At 33.2% G+C, this 26,143-nt stretch overlaps 2 protein-coding genes across 3 annotated transcripts in view; one reads left to right on the top strand and one right to left on the bottom strand.

Annotated features, from left to right (window-relative positions):
• LOC133176396 (CNK3/IPCEF1 fusion protein-like) overlaps window positions 1–23,496 on the top strand; it is a 40,139-nt gene extending 16,643 nt beyond the window's left edge. The window contains exons 9-20 of one of the 2 annotated variants that reach the window (XM_061311517.1): window positions 7,695–7,951; window positions 8,153–8,928; window positions 9,741–9,796; window positions 11,969–12,023; window positions 13,285–13,327; window positions 13,927–14,078; window positions 14,341–14,417; window positions 18,386–18,454; window positions 18,798–18,874; window positions 22,386–22,475; window positions 22,676–22,893; window positions 23,004–23,496. In XM_061311517.1, coding sequence (XP_061167501.1) covers window positions 7,695–7,951; window positions 8,153–8,928; window positions 9,741–9,796; window positions 11,969–12,023; window positions 13,285–13,327; window positions 13,927–14,078; window positions 14,341–14,417; window positions 18,386–18,454; window positions 18,798–18,874; window positions 22,386–22,475; window positions 22,676–22,893; window positions 23,004–23,105 — 1,972 coding nt within the window. In that variant the 3' untranslated portion in view covers window positions 23,106–23,496. The remainder of the gene's footprint in view (window positions 1–7,694; window positions 7,952–8,152; window positions 8,929–9,740; window positions 9,797–11,968; window positions 12,024–13,284; window positions 13,328–13,926; window positions 14,079–14,340; window positions 14,418–18,385; window positions 18,455–18,797; window positions 18,875–22,385; window positions 22,476–22,675; window positions 22,894–23,003) is intronic. The other variant, XM_061311518.1, reaches the window with a different exon arrangement.
• LOC133176385 (uncharacterized) lies at window positions 2,165–5,244 on the bottom strand. The gene is made up of 4 exons (XM_061311505.1): window positions 5,098–5,244; window positions 4,653–4,843; window positions 4,066–4,169; window positions 2,165–3,716 (listed from the first exon to the last, which is right to left on the bottom strand). The coding sequence occupies exons 1-4, from the start codon at window positions 5,105–5,107 to the stop codon at window positions 2,210–2,212; spliced, it is 1,812 nt and encodes a 603-aa protein (XP_061167489.1). The 5' UTR covers window positions 5,108–5,244; the 3' UTR covers window positions 2,165–2,209.
• Window positions 23,497–26,143: the final 2,647 nt, after the last annotated feature.

The raw sequence follows: 26,143 nt of genomic DNA, 5'->3' as shown, positions 1-26,143 counted from the left end.
TAAAATCGTATACCAGTCTTGGTCACCTGACGTTTGAGTGGGTTACAAATGAAGCTTAGATTTTTACAAGGAATAGATGGTAATGTTATTGAAAGATTTCCTGTACAAAATATAAATTATAATTAGTCACATTCACTTTCAAGCACCCCATGCAGTGCATTTTCAATTTCCAGTCTGGTTAGATGAGAACACAGGAAGATTGATTAGAATATACAAAGAACAAGTGAACATTACAGTGTAATACTATTAATTTGTGAAATTAAAATGTTTATGATATCATTTATGACTTACTTTAGGGAATATACTTGTATACTTTGTTTTAACACTTAAATCAATTAAAATTTTATCCCATATAATTGTGTATTAATCCATTTTGTGGAAGTGCAGTGTATAATTGTGAGAGCTTAAGAACATTTGCTGGGTACTTGTATCTATACTCAGCTGATAGTATAACAGACTAGTACTTACACATTGTGTAACTTGTATCTGTACTCAGCTGACAGTATAACAGACTAGTACTTACACATTGTGTAACTTCAGGAAGAAATAGCAGTCTCCATCAAAGTACAAGGATGTTTTTTCTCTGTTTTGTTTTTTTGTGAAGATCAGCTGTGACTAGAAAAGGTTATGTTATACTGTGCGTAGTAGTGCTCTTTGAATACCAGTTCTTTGATTATCATTTTATTATTTCTGTTGTGTTTTCATATTATTCATATTATTATTTAGTCCAGACCACTTTTATCCTGCAGTGGCGTCCCATACTTGCACGTGCATGTCATTTTTATCATATTTTTATTAGATAGTTAAATGTGTTAAAGAGTCAAAGACGCACTAACATTGCTGCTTTGTTTACAAGTATATTTCTCTTCAAAACATAACATGCTTGCAATAAATTTAAACTAATAAATTCTGGGAAGAAATCCTGTCAAGAAATTAATTGATCTTAAATATTAAAGGAAACGCCAAATTACGTACAGGTCTGCCTCCGTAATTACATGTAAGAACAAATATTATAATCGTTGTTAATAATTTGATTCACGATATCAGAGGAAAGACTATAAGCTTTAGTCAAAAACAGACCTATAGCTGAAAAATAAATTCCATCAATTTCATTAACTTGAGTTAAAGAAAACTATCTTTATTCCACCCCTGTTAGGACCTACATGTAATTGTGTACGCTTAATCATCCATTACGTATAAAATACTCTGTTATTAATTTAAAGCATATTAGAGTAGAAAGGGATTTACCAAGAGAATTTTTCCAAAAAATATTAGTATCTAAGCAGTACTTAATCAACGGAAATCGCATTGGGATCTTTTGGGACAGGTAATTTTTTAAAAAAGTATGAATTCAAATACTAGTACTAGGAATATCAAAAAAGCTGTGGTGGAAAGATGTAATGAAAAGTTAGGAAAAGAATAACGAATAAAAATGGTTGTTTATTTTTTACCAGACATTTTTACCAGACCAATTTTTTAAAGCATTATTGATTTTTTTTTAATTAAAAACAAAGACAGATCCGATTAATAAATTAGGACACGTTCCACTTTTACATCCTGATTACCCTTCGGACTCTGTTTTTTATCTTTAAAAAAAACCTCTGCACTGTCGGAGTGTATTATCCAACAATATCGTGGACTTGGGAATTTTTTCTTGAATATATGTTGAATATTCACCCCGTACATATTTAATATTGGATATAAGCGACTCTTGGACCTCCTCCTTACGATTTTTCATTTTATAATATTGGCAGCTCTATATACTTTCTATGATGTTCAAATTTCTTTCTTTTTGCCATCATTGCCCTTATAAATCTATACAATTTTTAAATCACTTTATTGACCATTTTTTAGAGAACTTTGATGAGAAATGAAACGTAATGCGATTAACTTAGTTGCTATTTTCACGATTACTGAAAAATGATTACAGTATCTGTCCTTAACTAGCAACAGTCGAGAGCTCGAATGCTCGGTCACATCCTTAATGACAATCAAATACCCCGAAATTAGTAGTTTTGATAATTTCCATATAAAAATAAGTTTCAAAACACGTTTTAATTTTATAATATATTGGTCTGAATCTAACGACGTGTAAATCAGGAATTCTATATACCGAAAATGTTGAAGTATATAATTTAATTCTGTGTCTCTAGCCCTGTAAGTTAGTGAACAATGTTCTTTACACAGCCTTGATAATTTATTTAGAAACTTAAGAAAAATATATAGAATTTGTTGCCCTTGGTAGCCAGTTATCTTCCTTTTTACAGTAAAATATGATAGGAACATTCTGCTCAATAGTACCAGGGCAACTTCCAGCACCCTGGAAACTGTAATACATTAGAACTGCGTCGTCATACGTAGCGCCATACCCCCGTGGTAGGTTGTCGTCAACTTTTATGGCACCTGTACAAGTTCTGTACCTTGGAGGTTTAGAACCAGGCACAAGACATTTTGGAGTACAAAATCTTCCACAGTTGTCAAAAGATGTCAGGTAGACTTTGCTGGGTTTATTTTTAGTCGGACGTCTGACGGCAATGTACGTCATCGCAGAATACAGGGGTGCTCTGTTGTCCATAATGGCATAATCTTGATAGAAACCGTAGTAATTTAAGCCGTATGAGTTGATAGTGACCCGAAATGCTCCGGAATCGTCAGTTGTACAGTTTTGATAATATTTGGGTTGACCTGGCCTCGTCAGTCTATCTATTTTCTTTATGTCTGGCAACTGATCGTAAATATCATTTGATGTAGACACAAGAACTTTACCAGTTTGTACTGGATACGAGTTGTAGACCTCTTTTTTGGACCGCACATTAACCACTTTGACTGGAATGAATCCCCACTGATATGAATTACTTTCACAATTAATTGTAAACAGATTTTGTACTGGTCGAGCTAGGAAGTATTCATTGTTTAGGAAAGACTGCTTGATTGGAGGTGGAGGTGGTGGAATGGCTTGTCGCTTCTGTCGAGAAAATCCACCATAATCATAGTCATAATAATCTATTCCTCCGTTTCCACCCCCATTTCCTCCTGTATTTCCACCAGCCCTGACAGATCTACAGGTGGTCTCTGGACAGTCAAGTGCCCCAGGATTTGAAAGAGAAGAACAACCAGTTGTACATTCTGCAGGCGAGTTTTCATACGTGAAATAATTCAACCATTCTTGATCGTAGCCTCTCCTGTTTCGAACGCGAAGGTTTTGGAATGTTAAGTTATCCATAAATCTGTTTGGAGCGTGTAATCCATCGCTGCGTGTGCCTGGATACCTAAACCTGTCACTTCTACATCTGTTATTTGGACACTGGAATCGCCACCAGAGATAGTCTATAAAGCAATGATGCATAAAGAATACTGGATCAAATGTAGCTCTCTCCACCTCTGCCATCAATCCTCCTATATATACGTGGCCTGTATTATGGAGGAACTCCAGATCTGTCCCAAATCTACGGACACTGCGAATTCTGTAAAGGCGTCGGACTTCAGCGTCAGATGTAAGCCGAGGTCCAATTCCTACATTTCGGATGAGTGACGAGCCATCTACAGCCCAGTTAGCAAACGGTCCATTGTTTACGAGACCATTTCCTGTTCCGAGAAACTGCGGAGTCCATAGGACAGACTGAGTGGAGTCACTGAGACGGGAGTCCAGCCGCCAGTCTATGTAAGGCAGAGCCTGCAGCTGTCCACCACTGGCCTCAATGAGGGCCTCCTCATATCTGAAGTACAAAGGCAAGAGTTCTCAGCAGTGTGTTACATTAAAAGTCTAAACTTATCTATAACTATCGAGATACTCATAGATAAGTGTAAACTTTAGATTAAAACTTTTGATATAACAAATGTACCTGTGCAAATTTGTTAATGTGATGAACATATAGCAGCATGTTCTCCGTGAATTCATTAAATGATAAAACATTGACATTCAAATTTTTAAAAAGTGGCAGTTATAGTCTTCACATTTCATATTAAAAACGAATGACAAAAATGATAACTATTATATCTTTTAAAGAAGTGATTTGCGTACTACTTCATTAGGTATCTATAAACTTTTGAGTGATGATTACTGACATAAGAAGAAATACTCTGTGCCAGCCAGGAAAATTAGGACCTCCGTGAGCAGATCTTCCTACATTGGCTTGGTGATATCTTGCTATTGTGTCGTAGTTCCGAGGCTTAATAGAAAAATACATGTATCTATGTACAATTCAGTAAGGTTTTTTTTGCATGTCAGTACCGTTAAAATATCTTTGGGGAGGGGTTAGATTAGTATAATGCTAAGCTTGAACAAAACTCAGAACGCAGAGGAAAAATTCTTAAATATATAGTTAATACTGTTAATGTCAAGAAAATGTAAGTGGTAAATCTTTTAAATTACTATATATCACTTGTATTGATTGTATTGATTGTATGAACATATCCATCTACAGAAATAGTTACTCCCCTTTTTCACCCAGAACGTTATCAACAGTCTTGTAACATTCTGCGAAAGTAAAGTTGAAAAACTGCAGTTTCGCAGCTGAAAGGTTCTGATCCTATGCGTATCTGTCATGCATTGATTGATTATTGCTAGTATACTCAGTTGAAGAGGAAGCCTGAGGTCTCCAGATTTTCTTATGAAATAATTTCAATTGAGTTGAACAGTGTTGAGTACGTACTGGGTTGCGGGACTTGAGGGACCTGACGGCATTATGGTAGATGGTCCTGTCTTCCTGGGATAGAGACCTGTACTCACGCCGTCTACGTCTATTGGCCTGGCGCTTACGACGACGATCTAGAAACTTCCCTAGTAAATCTCCAATGTAGTCTAATTCAGGCTTTGTCATGTTACGACACTTTATCCCAACATCTAAAAAACGAAAGGAATGTCTTGCAAATATATGATTTATTCAAGTTTTATGGTTTCAAGATGTTGGATCACTTCAAAGTTTTGTAATTTAGAAGCTAAGTGTAAATAAAGATGTATAAAAAAGACTGTAAGGCTAGTATGTAATTTAACGCCATAGACACAACTCATGAACAAAAGTCAAATCTTAATGAGAATAAAAAATAACCGTCATCGCTAACTCCTGTCATAGAAAGTTTGAGTAAGTTTTAACGCACCTGACCACATATAACGCAATAAGCAGGTTGCTGATAGTTTCTCTGCCGGAAGTTGTTCAAAATAAGTCTCATTAGAGAAGGTTTGGAAACACTTAAACAAACTGTGGGGTAGATTGTAAGGTTGCACTTTGGCTTGAATTTTCAGGACACAGAATGAAAACAACAAAAAAAGTACCTGTAATTAAATGCATAAAACACCAATAATGATACTATGGGAACAAAGTCTACTTTTCCTAAGTACATATGACGCATCTGCACTGAAAACTCCTAGAACCTCTTGACTAATCGTTTCTTTATACTCTTCAAATGAATATACTAATAAAAATGCATATATACACCTCCACAATTAAACAAGTAATATTTCCTTGGTTTTAATGTTCGTTAAATAGTTTTGAAATTAAATTGTTTCCATTTTTTTTACACCGATAATTTTCAATTTCATTTATTTTTTTTTTTTAACTATTTCCTAAAATATTGGTAAAGCACATTTGAATTTCAATCAAACTATTGCTGTTAGTTAACTGTGTTTACCCCAAGGCGATGTCCTCCCATGTTGACTGCATCTAAGTCTCAGGTAGGAATCAGTAACAAAGATATACATCTACTACAAGTATCGACCCAATATAAGAGGAACTTCAAGGGGAGTGTTTGTTACTGACAGAATGATTATGAATCTAATCTTAGTTACATTACCCAAACTTTATGACATTAGAAGATGTAATTACGCCCTTGAAATTTAAGCAGAGATCGTTATTTAAAAGATACATGATTATTATGTATTGTTATTTAGTATAACAAGTTGACAAATAGTTCATTTTAGTTCTTCTTCAATTTAAAATAAAGAATTATATTCAAAGTCCATCTAGCTGTTTGCTTGTTCAGAGAGAGAGAAGGGGGGGGTTAAGAACAATTTGCATGGAATCATAAATCTCCCATGTGGTTGGTGACGGGGGGGGGGGGGTACTAAAGACAAACTCAACTCGTCACTACTTAATGGTAAACCTATATTGGTCTGTCTTGATCTAGCCTTGCTTCTCTTATATAGCTAAGATCTTTCTTTTTTCGAAAAACAGATACCCGTCGCGACGCTTCCCATACCAACCACAAGCATATTAGTGAATAATTTAGATTTGTAGCACTGTATAATGAATTTCGACGTCCCTCTATATATCACTGATCCATTCTAAACCCTGATTGTATCTCAACTGTATACACGTGGACCATAACTTGAAAAAAGAATTGAATATACAATACCTGTACTTGAACGAATTAAAATATACAATTCCTGTACGTGAACGAATTGAAGTATACTATACATGTACGTGAATATGTTTGTCTTTTCAATAAACTGATTTAATCCCACTGATAGTTCATAATTTGTCTTACCCCATTCAAATTTTTTCCCCCTATCAATTCATCTACCCATGTAGGGGTTCGTTCGTTGAACTTGCAGAAATCTTCGTAGCCATGAAAGCTTTTTGACAAGTTTGGTTGAAATTGGTCCACTGCTTCCGGACATGTTGAATGTTAATCTTTACAGACAACACTTCAATGTAGAAAAACTCGCAGAAGTCTTAGATTCGGGTGAGGGAAAAAGAAAAAAAACAAGTTTAAATCAAAACTTTGATTTCTCAAATAGCATAACTATGAGGGTAAATAAAATATTTTTAAAGTAGAATTTTCATCGTGATATAATATTTCTTCCGTGTGTCAGAATTACCCACTTTGAACCTTCTATTATAAAACATAAACATTGAGTTTCATGATATTGCAATGTTTCCGGTTGTTAGATAAACACAAAAAAGGTTGCTCCATATTCCTGTATTACATATACATTGTTACCAAACATACATAAAGAAAACACCTTTGGCCAGGTTTTTCACCCATCAGATTTTCCATCTCAGTTGACCTTGGTTTCCTCCCCTTTTCTTTAAGGACAGTGGACGGTATTAAACAGGGATGAACTGAAATTAAATGCTGTAGTGAGACAAACGCTCTCCCTTTCATATTAGGGGAAAATGTCGTATACGTCTATAAAATTGTCGGACAGATAATTAATTTTAATTATCGATATGAATTTTGTGAGACGATGCACATCATAATTAACTGTCTCCAACCAAATTTTCATTAGATGGGGAACTCATAAAAATAGAATTTAAAAATGTTGAATGATGCAATATTAATAAGGATATATATCCATATTTAAAAATTATAGGGAAGTAAGCATTTCAATAATATTCGAATGCTTTACCTAACGGAGAGTATATATGATGTACGGCAGCTTACAGACGATCCGGGAAGTAGCTACTTTTATACATTTTGATTACTAAAGAAATGTTTCTTTGTTAGACATGTTATACTATATCTCACTTATGTCAGTTTTTTTAATGCAGCGTTGCCTTTGTGTAAATTGTGATCTCTTATTATCATGACTTGTTTCATTCGCTAGATGCAACCCCCTCCCCCTCCTCGGCTTTTAAATAGTTAGCATGTATTTAATATTTTCATTACTTATCCCTTTTTTAACTTCCTGAATGTGCTTTCTAGCAACAGATTAATTATATGGATGTTATTGAGAACAGTGTATTTTATAACAGGGAGGAGATCGTGACTGATGAGAAGGATGATGGGAATGATACAGATAGTGACGTATTCAGGAGTGGATCCGAGTCTCCCCAATTCTCCCTTCCGGTTATCACTGACCCCAAACAGCGCCGCGCCACTGTTAGCGGTGGATCGCCAACCCTCAGCCGCGCTCTTCTGGGAATTGAAGACCCAGACACCCCCACAAGACCGAAATCTTTCACTGTGGCGTCGGCGGACTTACCACCACCTGAGTACAAAGACATAGTGGGCAAGTGGTTTTTTTTTTCCTTTTTATAAGACAGACGAGGTTAAATTCATATAAATAACTGAAATTCATTTGAAGAAATTTTAACTTATTTGATAGCCTGGTGCAGTATGTACACTGAGAACAAGATGAAAAGACACGGAGCCATGTATAGAAAACTCAAGAAACACTTTTATGTCAAGATTCTATTTACAATATTTACAGGAGAGGAAAGTAATCTAGCCAAACTTGGAAGTGGCAATGGAAAGCCAGGAAACGCTCAGCAGAAGCGACAGGACTACAAGACAGCCAAGACTTCCCCACAATCTCTAGAATTTACAGTCAAGAAACCAGTTCCTATTGTCCATGAACCAAAATCTGAAATAACAACACCGAAATCAGCTAGTGAAGAACAACAGAAAACTTTTCAAGATTTGTTAGATCAAAAGAAAGTTTTAGACTTATTAGAGGTACCATCTAGATTTCAAAATCCAAATAGGCGGACAGCAGAGAGTGTAGAGGAAGTAGACAAGCCAGATTGTCTGTCATCTCCATCATCAACTGATACCCTGACTGACCACTCCGAGAAGAATGCCACAGAGGAAGAGGCAGACAGTGGACATCAAGTAAAAAGTCCGATTAAAGTGACCAGCAGTGTTGAGAATGATCAGGAGGGCCCCAGTTTGGAAGTCATTGGTTGTACAGACAGAAGTGAGGAGGATACTACTCATGCCACTGCTATTCCAGATCCCCACACTGAGAATTCATCTGGGGTAAGTCTACACACAGTTGAGGCACATTCGGATACAAGTGGTCAGTGGCTACAATGGCCTTTATCCCAGATGCCTAAAACAGCTCCACAAAATCTGGATGCCTCGTATGTTGATAGGCGAAAACCCAGTAAAAATATGGCTTTCTCCTCTGTTGCTACCTCTACTAGAGAAAAGAGTGAACCTCAACTGATGAAAATTCGAAAAATTGACTCTTTTATTGAAGGAGGGGTATGTAACATATTATGGTACGGTGATGGGTAAAAAAATATTAACCAGAAATAGTAGTCAACTAATTTCTAACACATATCCACGAGTATGGAGATGTGTAGACTTACTCCAAATTGTTTTTTTGTTAATCAGTATTTAATAACGTAGTATAACACTCGAAAAGCCTCTTTTCCTCATTTTTCAGACTTAGCACGGATCAATTGATTATGCTGTTTTCCATTGCATTATATATATATATATATATATATATATATATATATATATATATATATATATATATATATATATATATATATATATATATAAAAGAAGGTTAAACTTTTCTTCTGTTAATTTCTTTCGTGTATGTGTGAGAAATACGAGAACAGACTGAACAGTAACACACGTGAGCTGTTTTTGATTTATTTGTGATAATTTGCTATTTGAAGAAATGCTCTAAATCTTTTCTGTGGAAATGTGTGTTACAAATCATTTTGCATAAATTCTTACCTCTCATAATAAAAAATTAACATTTACATTACTTATATCGTAAATTGTAGATTATTTTTCAGTTAATTTGTGCATGATATAACAGTTTTTGTTGTTGTTGTGGTTTTATTAAAAAATGAAATTTGTCTACTTATCATTTATTTATAAAAGAATTTTAGAAATCATACACTAGTTTATTTATATACGTGTATCTGTAGTATGTTATTTTTTAAGGGTAAACGAAAACATAAACTTTGAAACGATCATTGCTAACAATCTATGCGTTTCTCTCCATTTTCATATACCTGACTGAAGAGATACAATTATTTTTGTTTTATTTGTAGAATCGGGACAAAAAAGTCGCGTTTTCTGAATCAACAAAACAGGAGGAAAATGTCAGGTAAATTTCATGCACAAGTATTATGATATTGTATTCTCCCTGTCCATTTCTTACACCAAGGTATAATGTTTTATAAAAGGTTGCTTAAATAGTCTACAGTAAAACTCGTTTAGTACGAACACGGATATTGCGAATTCACGGATATAGCGAAGTTATCTTGGATCCCCAGCTATATAAATTTACGAATTCATTATACGGTTATAACGCATTACGGATATAGCGAAGTAATTTCATAGGTCCCAGTGACTTCGTTATAACTGAGTTTTACTGTATACGATTGTTTGTTTGAAGTGAGATATAAATCGTATCTTAATCACTGTTGGTAGATGTATCGAAACACTCTTGTGTCGCCAATACAGTGTATTTAAATGTTTACCACATTCACTTCATTTAATACATGTGGTTACTTGTTATTTTGCTGTTTTTCTCAGCCAACTTTTATTTAAAATATTTTAAAATATCCTAGAAGCTAAATGACACCTAATCGTTCAATATTTTTTCTTTATCAAAACACTTAACGACAGGATCTGTGCAGCTTGATATACACCAAAAATATTCTAAAGCAGTTATAAGTAATTTTGGAGAATTCGGTTTTTTTCCGAGTGTGTCAAAATTAACGAACTTCTAAAACATGTCAAACCTTTAAAACACGAGGGCAAATTAAAATACTGATGCTTAGTGGATTTGCTTTATCAAACAATCCTTCTGTCCTCTTCATTTCTCCCGAAACAAAACTAAAACAACTACAATGCTTTTGTTGACTTTTTTTCTGCTCTTCTTTGATAATTATAGCTACACTTGAGTAAATTTGGGATTACTGTCTGATGAGTTGAATGCCAAAAGTTTGAAATCAATTATTTCAGACATCTATCCTGTATGTCAGATAGATTTCTAAAAATAAATGCGGAAACACTTCATCAAGAAAGTACTTGGCATGTTGAACAATGTGGAAAATACAAATACATATAGCTTATATATATATATATATATATATATATATATATATATATATATATAATCAAGTTCTTAACCTCTGTTCACCGTGTCATCAGATCTTTATTGTAGGAATTTCTGTGTAATAATATAAGACTTTCTAATAAATGTTTCTTGTGCCCTTCAGACGATTTTGTCATGAAATCACTCTTGGTTTTTTTCGTATTCAGTGAGATTTTATCAATTTAAAGTAGGGCAGAATGAACAGTTAGCTAGATAACCTTTTCCTTCAGGGCAGTGAAAGGTTAAGTCAAGTATGTGTTATACAAAGCGACAATGTAAACTGATTCTGATTGAGAAAGAATTTGTACTTCCTGTTACAGTATATGTGTATATTTCTTTCCTCTTTAGTGTAACCATCACAAAATTCAATTGTCTAAAAAAAAATAATAATAATAAAATGAAGGACGGCAAAGAATTGGAATTGTAAGTGAACAAATCTTATCATTTATTATTGTTAAATTATTTATTTATTTATAAAAGAATATGTCCCCACTGAAACATAAACGCTCGTAATTTTGTCTGATTGCCACGTTTTATTTCAGAAAGTATAAGATAAGAGTAAAAGATTGATTGATTGATTGTATGCTGTTTTACGTCCCATTCGAGAATTTTTCACTCGTATAGAGACGTCACCTTATACCGGTGAAGGGCTTCAAATTTTGATATTTACTCGGCACTCAAAAGAGAAACTTGATTTGGCTGTTGCATATTTCTTAGCTCTAGTTTTAGTATTTTAATTTTTAATATATTTGTTTTATGATTATCATTTCAGTTTTCATTCAAGAATATTTTTCATTTTTTGATTATTTTTCCGTTTGTCTGTTTTGTGTACAGTTGATTCCATCAAAGTTTAAAATTTATTCCTTCACAAGAACGAAAATTAAATAAAGTGTTAAGTTAAGTTGTAGTAATAGAAAACCTTTATCGAATTGTTTGAGAGTTAGTATCAGATGTTTTCAATGTCACCAATTGTATAGAATTTATTATTTAGAGCTCCAGATCAAAAATGCATTCTATCTGTATCTTGAATTTACTGCTGTTTTACCAATTTAATTTTTTAACCATGCATTGTTATAGTACGAAAGAGAGATCTTAATAATGACTTTAACGTAAAATTTGAAAAGAATGATTGAAGTATTCTTTTAAATTGATAATGAAATGTTTCTTTGCGGATAGTTACAAGACAATCGTGGTGGGTGGAGTAGTTCAGAAGATCCCTGTCACAAATGAGGTTAGTCAACCAATAACAAAATTCTGTTAAAGCATCACTTCTATAGGCAAATGTCTCGGTCACAAATGAGGTTAGTCAACCAGTAACATAATTCTGTTTAAGCATCACTCCTACAGGCATATGTCTCTGTCACAAATGACGTTAGTCAACCATTACCATAATTCTGTTGAAGCATCACTTCTACAGACAAATGTCTCTGACACACATGAGGTTAGTCAACCAATAACATAATTCTGTTGGAGCATCACTTCTACAGACAAATGTCTCTGACACACATGAGGTTAGTCAACCAATAACATAATTCTGTTGGAGCATCACTTCTACAGACAAATGTCTCTGACACACATGAGGTAAGTCAACCATTAATATAATTCTGTTGAAGCATCACTCCTAGAGGCCATGTCTCTGTCACAAATAGGTTAGTCAATCATTAATATAATTCTGTTGAAGAATCACTTCTAAAAACAAATGTCTGTGTCACAAATAAGGTTAGTCAACAGTTAACATAATTCTGTTGAAGCATCACTCCTACAGGCAAATGTCTCTGTCACAAATGAGGTTACTCAACCATTACCATAATTCTGTTTAAGCATCACTCTTACAAGCACACATCTCTGTCACAAATGAGGTTAGTCAACCATTAACATAATTCTGTTGAAGCATCACTCCTACAGGCAAATGTCTGTGTCACAAATGAGGTTAGTCAACCATTAACAAAATTCTGTTGAAGCATCACTCCTACAGGCAAATGTCTCGGTCACAAATGAGGTTAGTCAACCATTAACATAATTCTGTTGAAGAATCACTTCTACAGACAAATGTCTGTGTCACAATTGAGGTTAGTCAACCATTAACATAATTCTGTTGAAGATTCACTTCTACAGACAAATGTCAATGTCACAAATGAGGTTAGTCAACCATTAACATAATTCTGTTGAAGCATCACTTCTACAGACAAATGTCTCTGTCACAAATGAGGTTAGTCAACCATTAACATACATGTTATTCTGTTGGCGCATCACTTCTACTGGCACATGTCCCTTTAAATCACACATCAACATAATCCTCTGTTAGTAATTCATTTACAAGCCTATATACAATACCCATAAAATCCACTGTAGTCAGTAATATTACAGCCACAGTCTTAAAATCACACACATCCAAAGAATTCTCTGTTAAACAAGCAGTTTTACAATAATAGTATATTATCAATTATGATTACTATATATTTTCTCAATCTTTTGTATCCATCTTTTTTCAGCCAGCAGTTGTCATGAGACATAAAAAGAAAGCAAAACGCGTCGGCAAGTATTTCTATCGTTTCAGTATTTTTATATATTTTGATTTAATTTTGTCAACATGGCTTCATGTGATATTTTTTGTCATTCCAGCATTTGAATTAAATACAAGACGGTATATCAATCTACCAAAATATCTATAGACTTAGTTTTTTTTTCTTGCCACTTTTTGAATCTTTCAAGTTGACCCAGGCAGTAATGTATTATTGTTTCTACTATAGGTTGTAATTCATTACGCCGGATATTATAAGTAGATAATGATTTATTTACGTTTGACTACAGCTTGAACAATTGGGATCTTTGGCTCTACTGGTTGTAAATAAGGAGAGCTTTTACAATAGTAAATTGTCTATTGTCTGTTAAGCTGTATGTCCATCCGTTAACAATCTTTCAAAATTCTCTGTTTCCTGAAGTTTTGGTCCGATTTCTGTCAAACATGGTTCACAATAAATTACCTGAAAAGTTAAGATTTTTAAGATAAAATTTTCTGTACACCAGTTTTTGGGTTTTGATGAAAGATATTATCTACAAATAGATATTTGGAAAGACAAACTTTCAGAATTCATATACATACGTAATACGTGCATTTTTATCACTGTTTAAAGATCGGCGAGTGAGTTGTAAGGATCTTGGCACTGGAGACTGTGAGGGCTGGCTGTACAAGAAAAGAGACAAAGGAGGGTTCATGTCAGGTCACTGGGTGAAGAGATGGTGTGTTATAAAACAGTACAACATGTACTTCTACAGAGATGTGGAGGTGAGGCCTACAAATAGTACCCAACCTTTGTTAGTGGACAGCACTGTAGTCAGTCTAAACATAGTTTAATGATCAAGGTCGTTGTTTATAATCTCTTTATCAAGGTCCTCTCTAAAGAACTATAGCGAACAGGTTACGCATAGTAAATATGCTTGTGTCAGCGCAATCCTTCGGAAAACAGTTACTGTGTCATTGTTGATTGACAAGGTAATATCCTTTGCTACGTCTTCAGTCACAATGTATGAATTCTCGTCTCTTGTAGGATCTGAAGGCAGAAGGAGTTCTACATTTGCCAGCATTCCAAGTTTCTCCTGCTCCAGAAGTCAAAACCAAAAAATTGTGAGTAATTGTGAAGGAATTTAGCTGCAGAGTATAAGAGAACCAAGCAGATCAACTTAAGAGTTGTTCATTTGATACTAAGATCACATCCTGGAGTTTGTTTGGAAGCACTTCATTTACTGATTAACATTTAATACTTGTGCACTATATAAAATAATATTGTACCAATTAAGCAGTATATTTCTGATAATTACATGTAAGCTTACTATTATATCAAACGTCCAATTTCGGGTAAGTTGTGCCAATCTTAAATTTTCTTTTCATAATCAAAAAGCATTTTTTTTTAATTTGCTTGGTGTACAAAAGGAATGTTTTATTTCAAAGAATAAAGTAAATTAACCTGCCAAAAATTTCAACAAGAAATGTATCAAGGTAAAGTATTTTGAAACATGAAAATATCAAGAAACTCTCAGAAAACTAGTGTCACAAACGGACTGTATGAATAGGAAATTGTATCTTTGTTGGACAAATTTAATCTTAGCCAATATATCTCATCAATTCTTATCACAGAGGGAAAATATGAAAAAATACTATATTTAAACGCAGTTACCAGAATAATGTTATTGAAATGAAAATTTGTAACATTGTCACAAAAAGTACAGTGAATTAAGGTACAAAATTCTATTGCCATGAAATCTGTAACCCTTGATACTTTCATTGTTTAAATTACTGTAAAATCACATATTTTCATGGGGTCAAATTTTCATGGTTTGAGGAAAAAATATTTGTTGATGAAAGGAATTCAATTTCGTGGTTTAAAAAATGCGGAGTTATTCATTTGAAATTTTACACTTCATGGAGGACATGTACATGAATTCTTTTGTCAATTCATACCTCGAAAACAACAGTCAGCCCCCCCCCCCCCCACACACACACACACACACACGAACTATTAGTGGTTTGACATAATTTATTTTTTTGAAATTAAATGTTTTGTAAGAAAAAAAATTTTTTTTGTCTTCTACAAATGCATAAAATTAAAACTTTCTAATGAAGTCTACAGAATTCAAAATTTCCATTGTCTTGTGACCTCAGGCGAGGATCCAGGAATTGAAGTTAGAGGGGGCGCCGAAAGTAGGCAGGGGGTCTGGGGGCCACCTTGAGGCCCCCAGTGGGTCCAGGGCGAAGCCCTGGTGGGGGCCCAGGGGGCGAAGCTCCTGGATTGTAGAGATTTCGTAGGGTAAAAATGAGGTCTACCGAGTAGACATTTTTACATTTTCTCGACGAAACTATGATTTACGCTAACTTCGACAATTTTAATGGGGGGCGCCGGGCGCCCCCCCCCCCCTTAAATCCGCCACTGGACCTACATTGTCATATCGGTCTAATTTTTAATACAGCAGCTATATGAATTTCAAATCATCAATGCATGATGCTGTTATTTTTTAGCAGTGATTTCATAATGCTGTGAAATTTGTTTATTGGTCAAATAATCATCTTTTTGGTGAAATACGTTACAGTGATTTATGTTACATTTGATTCATATTATATCTTATCCAGGACCAAATTTCTGTGTTTGGGATTAATATTCATTAATATATTTCATCTAATTAATATTCATCAAGAGTTGATATACAGAAAACTCTTCATTATTAGGTATGGAATATAATGGACGTTTTTTTCTTGGTCATTGGTACAGCTAAACTGAATTTGGGCGTTAAGCGATTCAACACATTAAAACTTGTTTTTTCCAAACGATTTGAATGACGTGGATTTTAAAAAATACTTAACGTATTTTTATATGAAGGGGGTTTAATTAAGATTAATTAAAAAGATATATGAAGTAGATTTGTAAGTATCATAATATTTCATTTTTGTCTGCCACTTTTGTTAAGTTTTAAAGAGTCATATATCATTGAACTAGAACTGTTATTATGTACATGTATATATATACATATTTGTTTTTCAACATAAAGCCCTTTGTAAGTAGTTAATGTTGTCAGTTGTCTCTCCTTCTGTTTACTATCAACATTGTATAGATCGCTTTTGTTGCACGAAACAGTATTTTCTTCAGCAAAGTGGCGAAATTGCACGTTCTTCATGTACTTGCATGTTCTATTGAATTCGTATTACCAGTGTTCTGTTTTTGCCATTGATAATCGAAGCCTGTGAAAATCATTCCAACATTTCTGGTAGTACAGTGTTATTATACCTGTTTCACTTATTCAGAAGAAATAGTTTGACAACATTCTGTGCTCATGAGTAATTCTGAATAAAGTTTTTAATTTCCAAATGAAGGTCTACCTAGTAATTTCAGTTTTGTTTTGTTATATTCATTTTTTAGTTTTCTTATTGTTCTGAAACACAAGATTACCCCATATACAAATATTCCTTATTTCTTCATGATAGTTTTATAAGGTTTTAAGCCTTTTTTAAAAAGAGTTTTTTGAGATAGTATAGAGGGTATGCGTCTCTCCGAGTGGTGATGGTTCTTAAGAATATATAGTCGTCACTTAACATCTTATTCGTGAATTCAAACGTACTGTTATTGGTAGAAATGGCTCTTAAGTGTTTACAGTTGATAAAAGAGTTATAAATTATTACTTACATATACATGCATAAACGTGAAAATCTTATTCCCTTTATCATGTTTATTGCAGACTTCTGATCTTTATTTTACATCTCTCAAAGTACTTGTTGTATCCATGTTAAATAGATTACCGCTGTTTTTTCAGGCACACATTTGGCGGTAATATTTGAAATTATAATTTGCAATTTAAGGATATTGGCTCCTCAGCCAAGAACGATAACCCTTAAATAAATTATTATTTTATTCAAAAAAGTCTCAAAATGAAGCTTGAAATTAAAATCTTTTCATGTAACAATTTTAATTTCGTGTATCTCAATATAATTCTTAGAAGTCTTAGAAACGATATTGTAAAAAGTTTACATTTGTACTCCATAAAAGTACAAAAATGGATATATTTTTAGAGAACTCAAATTTCCTTTCATCTAACCTTAGATACCAATGCTTATTATCACGATATGAAATGAGCATTGATCTGTGATGTTTTGAATGATAGCACAAACCTTTACTCTATGTATTATATAACAATTGAAGTAAATAGAAGAACTAAAAAAACCGCAAAACACGCTGTTTTCTCCGAATGTTTGGATAACTTTAGTTTTTCATCCTAAAATATACTTGTTGATCAATTTTTAAATTACAAAATGTATATATGGTGCTTTTTTCGCGTTTCCTGAAAATATACTTGACATTAGATGATTTTTTTCCCTATATGATTAACTGTAATGATGAACTTTGAAGAAATACCGTGGGTAAATACACTTTACTTTGGGAATTCAGAGACATTTCTCTGAACATTTTCAATTACTCAAACTGCAGATTTTTCATAACCTGAGGACCGGACTACCTGATACGTTTAACCAAGGGGCATTGTGTATAAAGACATACACTTCATGCTCAAAATTAATTTTCTGATGCTGATATAAATTATCATCTTCAAACATTTCCATTTCATATAATTCAAGCTTAAAGTAACAGAATTCACTTTTTTGTAATTAATTTCAGAGAAGTGATAATCCACTTCCAGGGACACGCTGCATCTTAATATATTTTTATGCATGTGCGTTATAAGTAGCTAACAGGCATTAATATTGATTCTAAGAACTGTTTAACAGCATTGTTTTTGTAATAGCAACACTTTGTATGATTTCACAGCTTTTCTTAGAGTTCAGAGATTGATCTACATTTTATATAAATTCTGATCACTTATTTCTAAACAATGACATTATTTTGATGAATATTATATCCAGTATATATATATATGCATTTCCTGTTGTTTAAATACTCTGAAAGATTGTATTATTTAGCATTCTTATCATATCCAAATTTCAAAACGTCTGAGTTCTTCCTGTCCGCTTTGAGAGCGGCTGACTTGCTAGCACGAGGTTGGACTCGTTTGACTCTTCTTTTAATGAAGTTCATTGTTTTTCGTTCTTTACAGTGCGTTCAAAATTCACAATGCCGGTACATCCTTTGTTTTTGCCTCGGAGCGACAAGAAGATATGAAAAAGTAAGTGATGTTGAAATTCATGTAATAATTTATTTATATTCATTTTATATACTAGTATCATCTGCACACTTTTGTCAATAACTGTCAGCGACAAGCCCAGGTACAACATCTAGTCAATTGTCATGTACTAAGTATGACATTCAGATTTTAGATTTCCAGAACAGTTTGTCTTGAACATATTAGTTACAACAGTCTCTGTGAAGATTACCTTTTATTTTCTGTTTAGAACGTAATCACACTGGAAGAGACCTATGGATCATGCCAACATTCAAATGTAACTTTATACTGGGAGTATATAGTGTTTGTGATCAAAATCTGATAAATATAGGCTTCTTTGTTTTAGATGGATGAATAAGATGGGGTTAGCTGCCATATCCTTCTCTCCTCCAAGGGTAATTAAACAAGATCAGTCCAAATCAAGTAAGTGTGACCTCTGCATATTGAATACAGTTAACTTGTGGCATATTTAACACAGCATTAAAGATATCATCACCTCTGTAAAAAATGCACAGCAACTTAAATGTAAATGGTAATTTAGGCACCTTTTATTTCAAAAGCTTTTAAATGTTATCTACTGGGTACATGATAAATGTGGCCTGTTTTAGCACGATGAAAGCAGATAATGTTATTAATTTGGTGAAGTGTGATTAACAATATAAGCATGAATGTTATTACACGGAGAAATATGGCCTATAATAATACATCATTCTTAATGTTATAATACCATAATATCTGGCCTATAGTAACACAGCATTTTAATGTTATTATACGATAAAATTTGGTCCAAAGTAACACAACATTTTAATGTTATTATACAGTAAAATTTGGTCTAAAGTAACACAGCATTTTAATGTTATTATACGATAAAATTTGGTCCAAAGTAACACAACATTTTAATGTTATTATACAGTAAAATTTGGTCTAAAGTAACACAGCATTTTAATGTTGCATTTTAAATGTTATTATATGGTAAAATTTGGTCAAAAGTAACACAGCATTTTAAATGTTACATGTATTACACGGTAAAAATTAAGTGTAAACAAACACAGCATTTTGGATGTTATACGGTAAAATATAGTCTAAAGTAACACAGCAATTTAAATGTTATTATACGGTAAAATTTGTTTTTGTTTGAACATATTTTATTGCAATAAATACATACAATGGGATTGGGCACAAGTTCTAAAAACTTAATTCGCCCTCTCCCTACATGTTATATCACAAAAGATTGAATCAGACGTGTCCAGCAGCATGTACAGAGTAAATTAACTCACAACAAAGAAACATATACTGCTAAATTATTATCTATACACATTTTTAGAAAAATCAATTAAATCTGCCTGAATGCTGAATATAAGTTTGAACAATAGAGAAAAGATATTCATTTTCAGCAATACTGAGTGAAATATCACCCCAGAGTAAAGTATGAGTGTCAACAATATGAACTTTATTAAATCTCAAAAACTTATCGAAGAAATCTTTCCTGGCCTCAGTGTAGTTAGGACATGAGAAAAAATAATGATGTGTGTCTTCTACCTTCCCACAAGAGCATAATGGACTAGATATTATGTTACACCTATAAAGATCAACGTTTAGCACACAATTGTGTCGGAGTCTAGTGTGCAGTATATTGTAGTATATCTTTTTCCAAAACTGAAATAAGGCGGGGCTACTGTATTTTTTGTGTGATTTTACTTTTAAAAGCAGATAAGGAGCTCGAGAGTCTTGTGTCTAGCGATAAAGAATTCCACTCGTTTACTACAGTTGGTACAAATGATGATTTATATGTTTGCAGTCTACAAACGGGTATATTATAATTTTGAGAATTTCTTGTTGTATACGCGGAAGCATTACATCGCATTTCAGGTATAATTTCACGTAGATAATCAGGGACTAAATTATTATGAATTTTATACATGGTATTCAATCTCTGAATCTTGCGTCTATCAATGAGCGGTTCCAAGCCTGTTTCAAAGTAAACTAAAGTAACACAGCCTTTTAAATGTTATTATACGGTAAAATTTGGTCTAAAGTAACCACAGCGATTAAAATATTATTATACAGTGAATTATAGTTTACGGTAACACAGCATTTTGAATGATATTAATTGGTGAAGTATTGTCTATAGTAAATAGCATTATGAATGTTATTATACAGTAAAATATGAAATATGTCCTTTACTAACACAGCATTTTAAATGTTACTATATAATGAAACATTGCCTTCAACAACAAAGCATTTTGTTATTATACAGTGAATTATGGCTTATAGTAACACAACATTTTGAATGTTAGTATTTGGTTAAATATGTCCTATAGTAACACAACATTTTGAATGTTAGTTTTTGGTTAAATATGTGCTATAATAACACACCTTCTTGAATGTTAGTATTCGGTTAAATATTTCCTATATATAGTAACACAGCATTTTATATGAAGAATGGCCTATAGTAGCATATTGAATATTATTATATAGAGAAACAAAGCCTTTCGTAACAAATCATTTGAATGCTATACGCTGAATTATGCCTTATTGTAACACAGCATTTTGAATGTTTTGGAGAAATGTGGACTATATTAACAGCATTTTGAATTTTATTATAAGGAGAAATGAGGCCTATAGTTACTAGGGCTATGTATTGAGCAAATAAATTCGATATGATACGATACGATATTTTATAATGTGATATGCGATATATTGGATTCTTAATCAAGTCTAGCAAAAAAGTTTAAATGCATGAATTTTATAAGAACTAATTGTTTGATAACCCATTTCGAAGTTCTTGTCTCGCTGTCATTACAAATTACACTTCAAATTCAAATTTTTAACAACTGCAAAATCAGCATGTTAAAATAAAGTTGTCTATCTATTTTGTAATATTTATCTAAGATGTGCTATCTCCTTAATCATGGTAATGATTATATCATTATTGATCAATTTTAATTCACAACAGTTAAAATATAACCTTTATTGATAGAAATTCCCAACTTTTTCACAGAATTATAAGAAAAACTGCCTGCCCGATACGTATTGGAAGTTATTTTTCGATACGATACATTCTTGAATATCGATACGTATCGATATATTGATACAGCCCTAATAGTTACACAGCATTTTGAATTTTTTAATACAGAGAAATATGGCCCATGGTAACACAACATTTTGAATGTTTTTATACGGAGAAATGTGGTCTAGAGTAAAAGCATTTGGAATTTTATTTTATGGAGAAATTAGACCTATAGTTATGTAGCATCTTAAATGTTATTATACGGTTAAATATGGCATAAATAGTAACTCGGCATTTTGAATGTTATACGGATAAATATTGTCTGCAGTAACACAGCAACTTGATTGCTATCTTTCGATGAAATGAGGCCTGTAGTAATACCACATCTTTAATGTTATTTTTTTTTCCGGTGAAATATTTAAAGTAATACGCCATCTTGAATGTTATTACATGTATACTGTGAAATTGTGCCCCATATATGCGAATGAATGCATATTAAGTTTTAAAGTAATCCCTTTATGAAGTAATATAATATTGTACATAAACCAGTTTGGCACGGATGATATACACAAAATACATTCTGTGATTATCTGACTTATTTAAGCTTGCTGAATGTCAATGTAATTAAATACTAGAAAAAGTTTATACCTTACGAATAATAAACGTGCTGAAGGTCAATGAAATTAAATGCGTTGGAAAAGTTTTGACAAATCTTGCTTTTGGATTGTATCTAAGAGATCCCTCACACGAGGAATATTGGTAGGAAAATGACTACAAAAGTTTCTCTTCTAAGCATTTTCCCAAGTTTTTGATCTCTGTATTTTTTTAAATAATAGTTATTTCATTTCAAGAATTAGCACAGAATGTTTCTTAAAAATATACTGAACAGTTTATTTTTCCTAACACATTGTTTTTGGTCACTAGATGAATATTACAGCGAGAGTTCTGATGAAGAATCCCACCCCTCTACAGCCAGCAGTATGGAGTCACTGAACAGTATCGGACAGGTCAACGGTAAGTTCACTTTAAAGGATTGACCGAAGATGTGCTAATATTACATTAACACATTACGTAGACGTGAAACGCTTAAGGTTTCCAGATGGCTTAACTTTATCGTATTTTACATATTCGGGTACTCAGCGGATAAAGATGAATTACATGTAAGTGACAATCGGTGCATATTGCTATATAACTTGATTGTTTTCGTTTAACAGAAAGCATGGTTAATAGTTCAGGAGAGATTTCCAGAAGTGCGGGTGATTTAACTCGCCTTATGGATAATATTCGTAAGGAACAACTTACTTTTGACGGCAAGGACAAGAGGAAACAGAGAACTAGCGCTATATTACCACCGGGAGGACCACCGGACGAAATGTCTGCCGAAAGTATAGAGAAGCTCAAACGGAAACATTCATTAATGCGAACTTTAAAGGTTAAGATTTGATAATGTATTTTTTTTATTTTTGTAAAACATATGTTAATTACTACATCGCCAAAACTATATAACACTATGTAACATTAATTTATGTTTTTTATTACAAGGCGAAAGAATTGGAGCTTCAGGAATTAGAGAATCTTCTTAAAAGTGAAAATAAAAAAGCCCTTCTTCGTAGCTTTAAGGAAGATCACCCAGATGCAATATGACTTCAAGGGATGCTCCAATGTTGTTTTGTATCCCTTACTCGGACTCTGACGTTTAGTTCGATCGCAATCACCCTCGATAGCAGGAATGAAGCAACAAAAAATAATATTCTAGTAAATAATGAACTAATTACCATTACATTCCGGAAGAAAAGCAAGAGAGGACCTTCTATATTATGGAAATAGCGGTCATTAGATTTAACATTTTTTATCTGAATTTCCTTGTACTGTTGATTGCTGCACTTGATGTCAATTGGTCAATGTTTTCTATGTAAATTGTTTTATAAATTTCCATTTAAGCTTTGTAAACTTTTGTTAACTATTGTGAAATATTATAACAAAGTGACAGCATTACAAGAGGGAACATATGAACCTAGCAATTTTTTGTTTTGCTTTTCTCCTTTTTTCGGGGGGGGGGGGGGGGAGGGGGGGTTATTATGGGATACTTAACATATTCTTAATTAACAGATATACCATCCCTATTTTATGATTTCTTCATATCGTTGTATAGTATGATGATGCCTATTTTGTCTTAAGGTAGAAATACATTATTCTAAATAAAAAAATAAAAATGTTCATGATATAATTGTTTACTGGGTTCATGATGTTGTTTGATTAGGTCATAGCTTGTATCTGGCCTTTGACAAAGAAATTATGTAAATATTTATTTAGTGCTTGCATCTTGTTCAAGCCTTTGTCTGTCATGCTACCAAATCAGTAAAGACACTTTTGTTCGTTGAGTCTTCTTGTGTACAGTGTTCCTGTATGCATTACAAATGCCAAAATGTGTAAAGTTACAAAACAGGTTCTAAAAGATATTACCTGCCAATAAAAACCAAGATCTCTGAAGATGAAAAGGTTAAAGTTACGGTGTTCCCTGCAAAACTTTTAAGGTACAATATACTGTGGTCTCATTAATATTCGTGGGCATCAATTTTCGTGGATTTAGTAAAAATCACTGTTTCGAGGATTCGTAAATTCGTGGATAATGATCATACAAAAAAAAATCCCTTTTTATTTTTTTTTTACTCTCTGTATGCTTCATGGGAATCTTCACGCTATTTACAATGTTAAGAGTATGTTAATATTTGAAAATAATTACTTACAGGTGACAACTCTTTAATTTATTCTTTATATTTTACTCATCTGTATTTTTAAAGTCGGAACCTTCAAGTTTACGACGCAGCTAACATGGTATAACAATAAAGGGTGAGAGATTCCAAACACCGTCTCCATTGTAAGACTAGTTATGATCTCAATTGACAAATTAAATATAGGATATTGAAACAGATTATTAAAAACAATTAATTAAAATAGACTTTAATTTAATCAACGTTTCGGTTAAAAGGTGTGCAAGTATCTTAAAATACTAAGACAATTTAGATTTTATCTATTAGGCGCACATACGGACGATAATTAAGTGTGGCACCAGGGTATTAAAAAGTTACAAAAATAATTAAGTACTTAAATTTACAAAATGGTGTTAAAGACTTTTTTCACATGCACAACTTAATGTTTCTGGACTCGACAGTGACATTATTTATTAAATATGTTAAAAGAGCATTCCAATTTTATAAAGGTTTGAAACTATTAAACGACCGTACGTTATAACAAGAAAAATATTTTTATACTATATGCCGGACGGACAGACAGACCCCAATTAATATCCCCCACTTTCAGTGAAAGCGGGGGACAATAATATAACAGTCAAACAAATGTAATACAGTATTTGGACAGCCAAAATGCAGTATATTTACTTTCTGTGCAGGACCAGTTTACATCATAGTATGTTGTATCAGTGTTGAGAATAAAACTTGAGACTTCTCAAGACCGTGCATTGTACGCGTTGTACCTGTATATAGCTATATTAATTTTGTATTTCAGTAAATACTACGTTTTTGGTACATGGGCTTTATCTTGATGGTTTTTAGGTCACCTGAGTCACTCAGGTGACCTATTGCTATCTGTTTTCGTCCGTCGGTCGTAAACTTTTGAACATTTTCAGCTTCTTCTCTTGAACCCCTGAACCTATTTCAACCAATTTTGGCATATTGCATCAATTGAAAAAGAAGGGGTACAAAAATTTTGAATTTCATGGTCCCTGCCCCCCTGAGGCCTGAGGGGTGGGGCTAAAACCATCAAAATTATTGTTATCTTTAAAAATCTTCTTCTTTACTCCTGGACATCAAGCAGTCAAACTGTTGGCATGATTGTAATAAGCATTGAGTCCTCTACCAAAATTTTGAAATTCACGGCCCCAGGGTCAGGGGTTCTGGTGCTAGGGCGATGCTATATAGATCATATAGTGAAAGTGCATTATTTCTTTGAGAAACTTCTTCTCTCCTCCTGGGTATTATTAAAACAAATTGAAAACATAGTTATGATAAGCAAGGGTGACTCTACCAAAATTTTGAAATTCATAGCCCCAGGGTCAGGGGTTCTGGTGCGAGGGCGGGGCTATATATAGATCATATAGTGAAAGTGCATTATTTCTTTGAAAATCTTCTTCTCTACTCCTGGGTATTATTCAAACAAATTAAATACATAGTTATGATAAGCAAGAGTGACTCTATCAAAATTGTGAAATTCATAACCCCAGGGTCAGGGGTTCTGGTGCTAGGGCGGGGCTATATAGATCTTATAGTGATTATTTCTTTGAAAATCTTCTTCTCTACTCCTGGGTATTATTTAAACAAATTAAATACATAGTTGTGATTAGCAAGGATGCCTCTTCCAAAATTGTGAAATTCATGGCCCAAGGATCAGGGGTTCTGGTGTTTGGGTGGGGCTATATAGATGCTATAGTGAAGGTGAATTATTTCTTTGAAAGTCTTCTTCTCCACCCCTGGGTATTATTTAAACAAATTAAGTACATTGTTATGATAAGCAAGGATGCCTCTTTCAAAATTGTGAATTTCATGGCCCCAGGGTCAAGGGTTCTGGTGAAAAGGGGGGGAGGGGGCTCTATTTATTATATAGTGAAAAAGCAAAATTTCTTTGAAAATATTCTTTTCTGCTCCTGGTTAAAAAGCAAAGAAGCT

This window comes from Saccostrea echinata, unplaced genomic scaffold (genome assembly GCF_033153115.1).
Source record: "Saccostrea echinata isolate AGI-Se365-2 ecotype Australia unplaced genomic scaffold, CSIRO_AGI_Sech_v1 ptg000075l, whole genome shotgun sequence".
NCBI lineage: Eukaryota > Metazoa > Mollusca > Bivalvia > Ostreida > Ostreidae > Saccostrea > Saccostrea echinata.
This window is presented reverse-complemented; position numbering and strand designations above follow the sequence as displayed.

What these genes read in the sequence shown, in the direction of transcription:
- LOC133176385 (XM_061311505.1), bottom strand. An exon ending in CCCTCAAGTCCCGCAACCCA is followed by an intron (nt 4,170 to 4,652) that starts GTACGTACTCAA and finishes TTTTCTATTAAG; the next exon opens with CCTCGGAACTACGACACAAT. An exon ending in CACAGAGTATTTCTTCTTAT is followed by an intron (nt 3,717 to 4,065) that starts GTCAGTAATCAT and finishes TTTGTACTTCAG; the next exon opens with ATATGAGGAGGCCCTCATTG.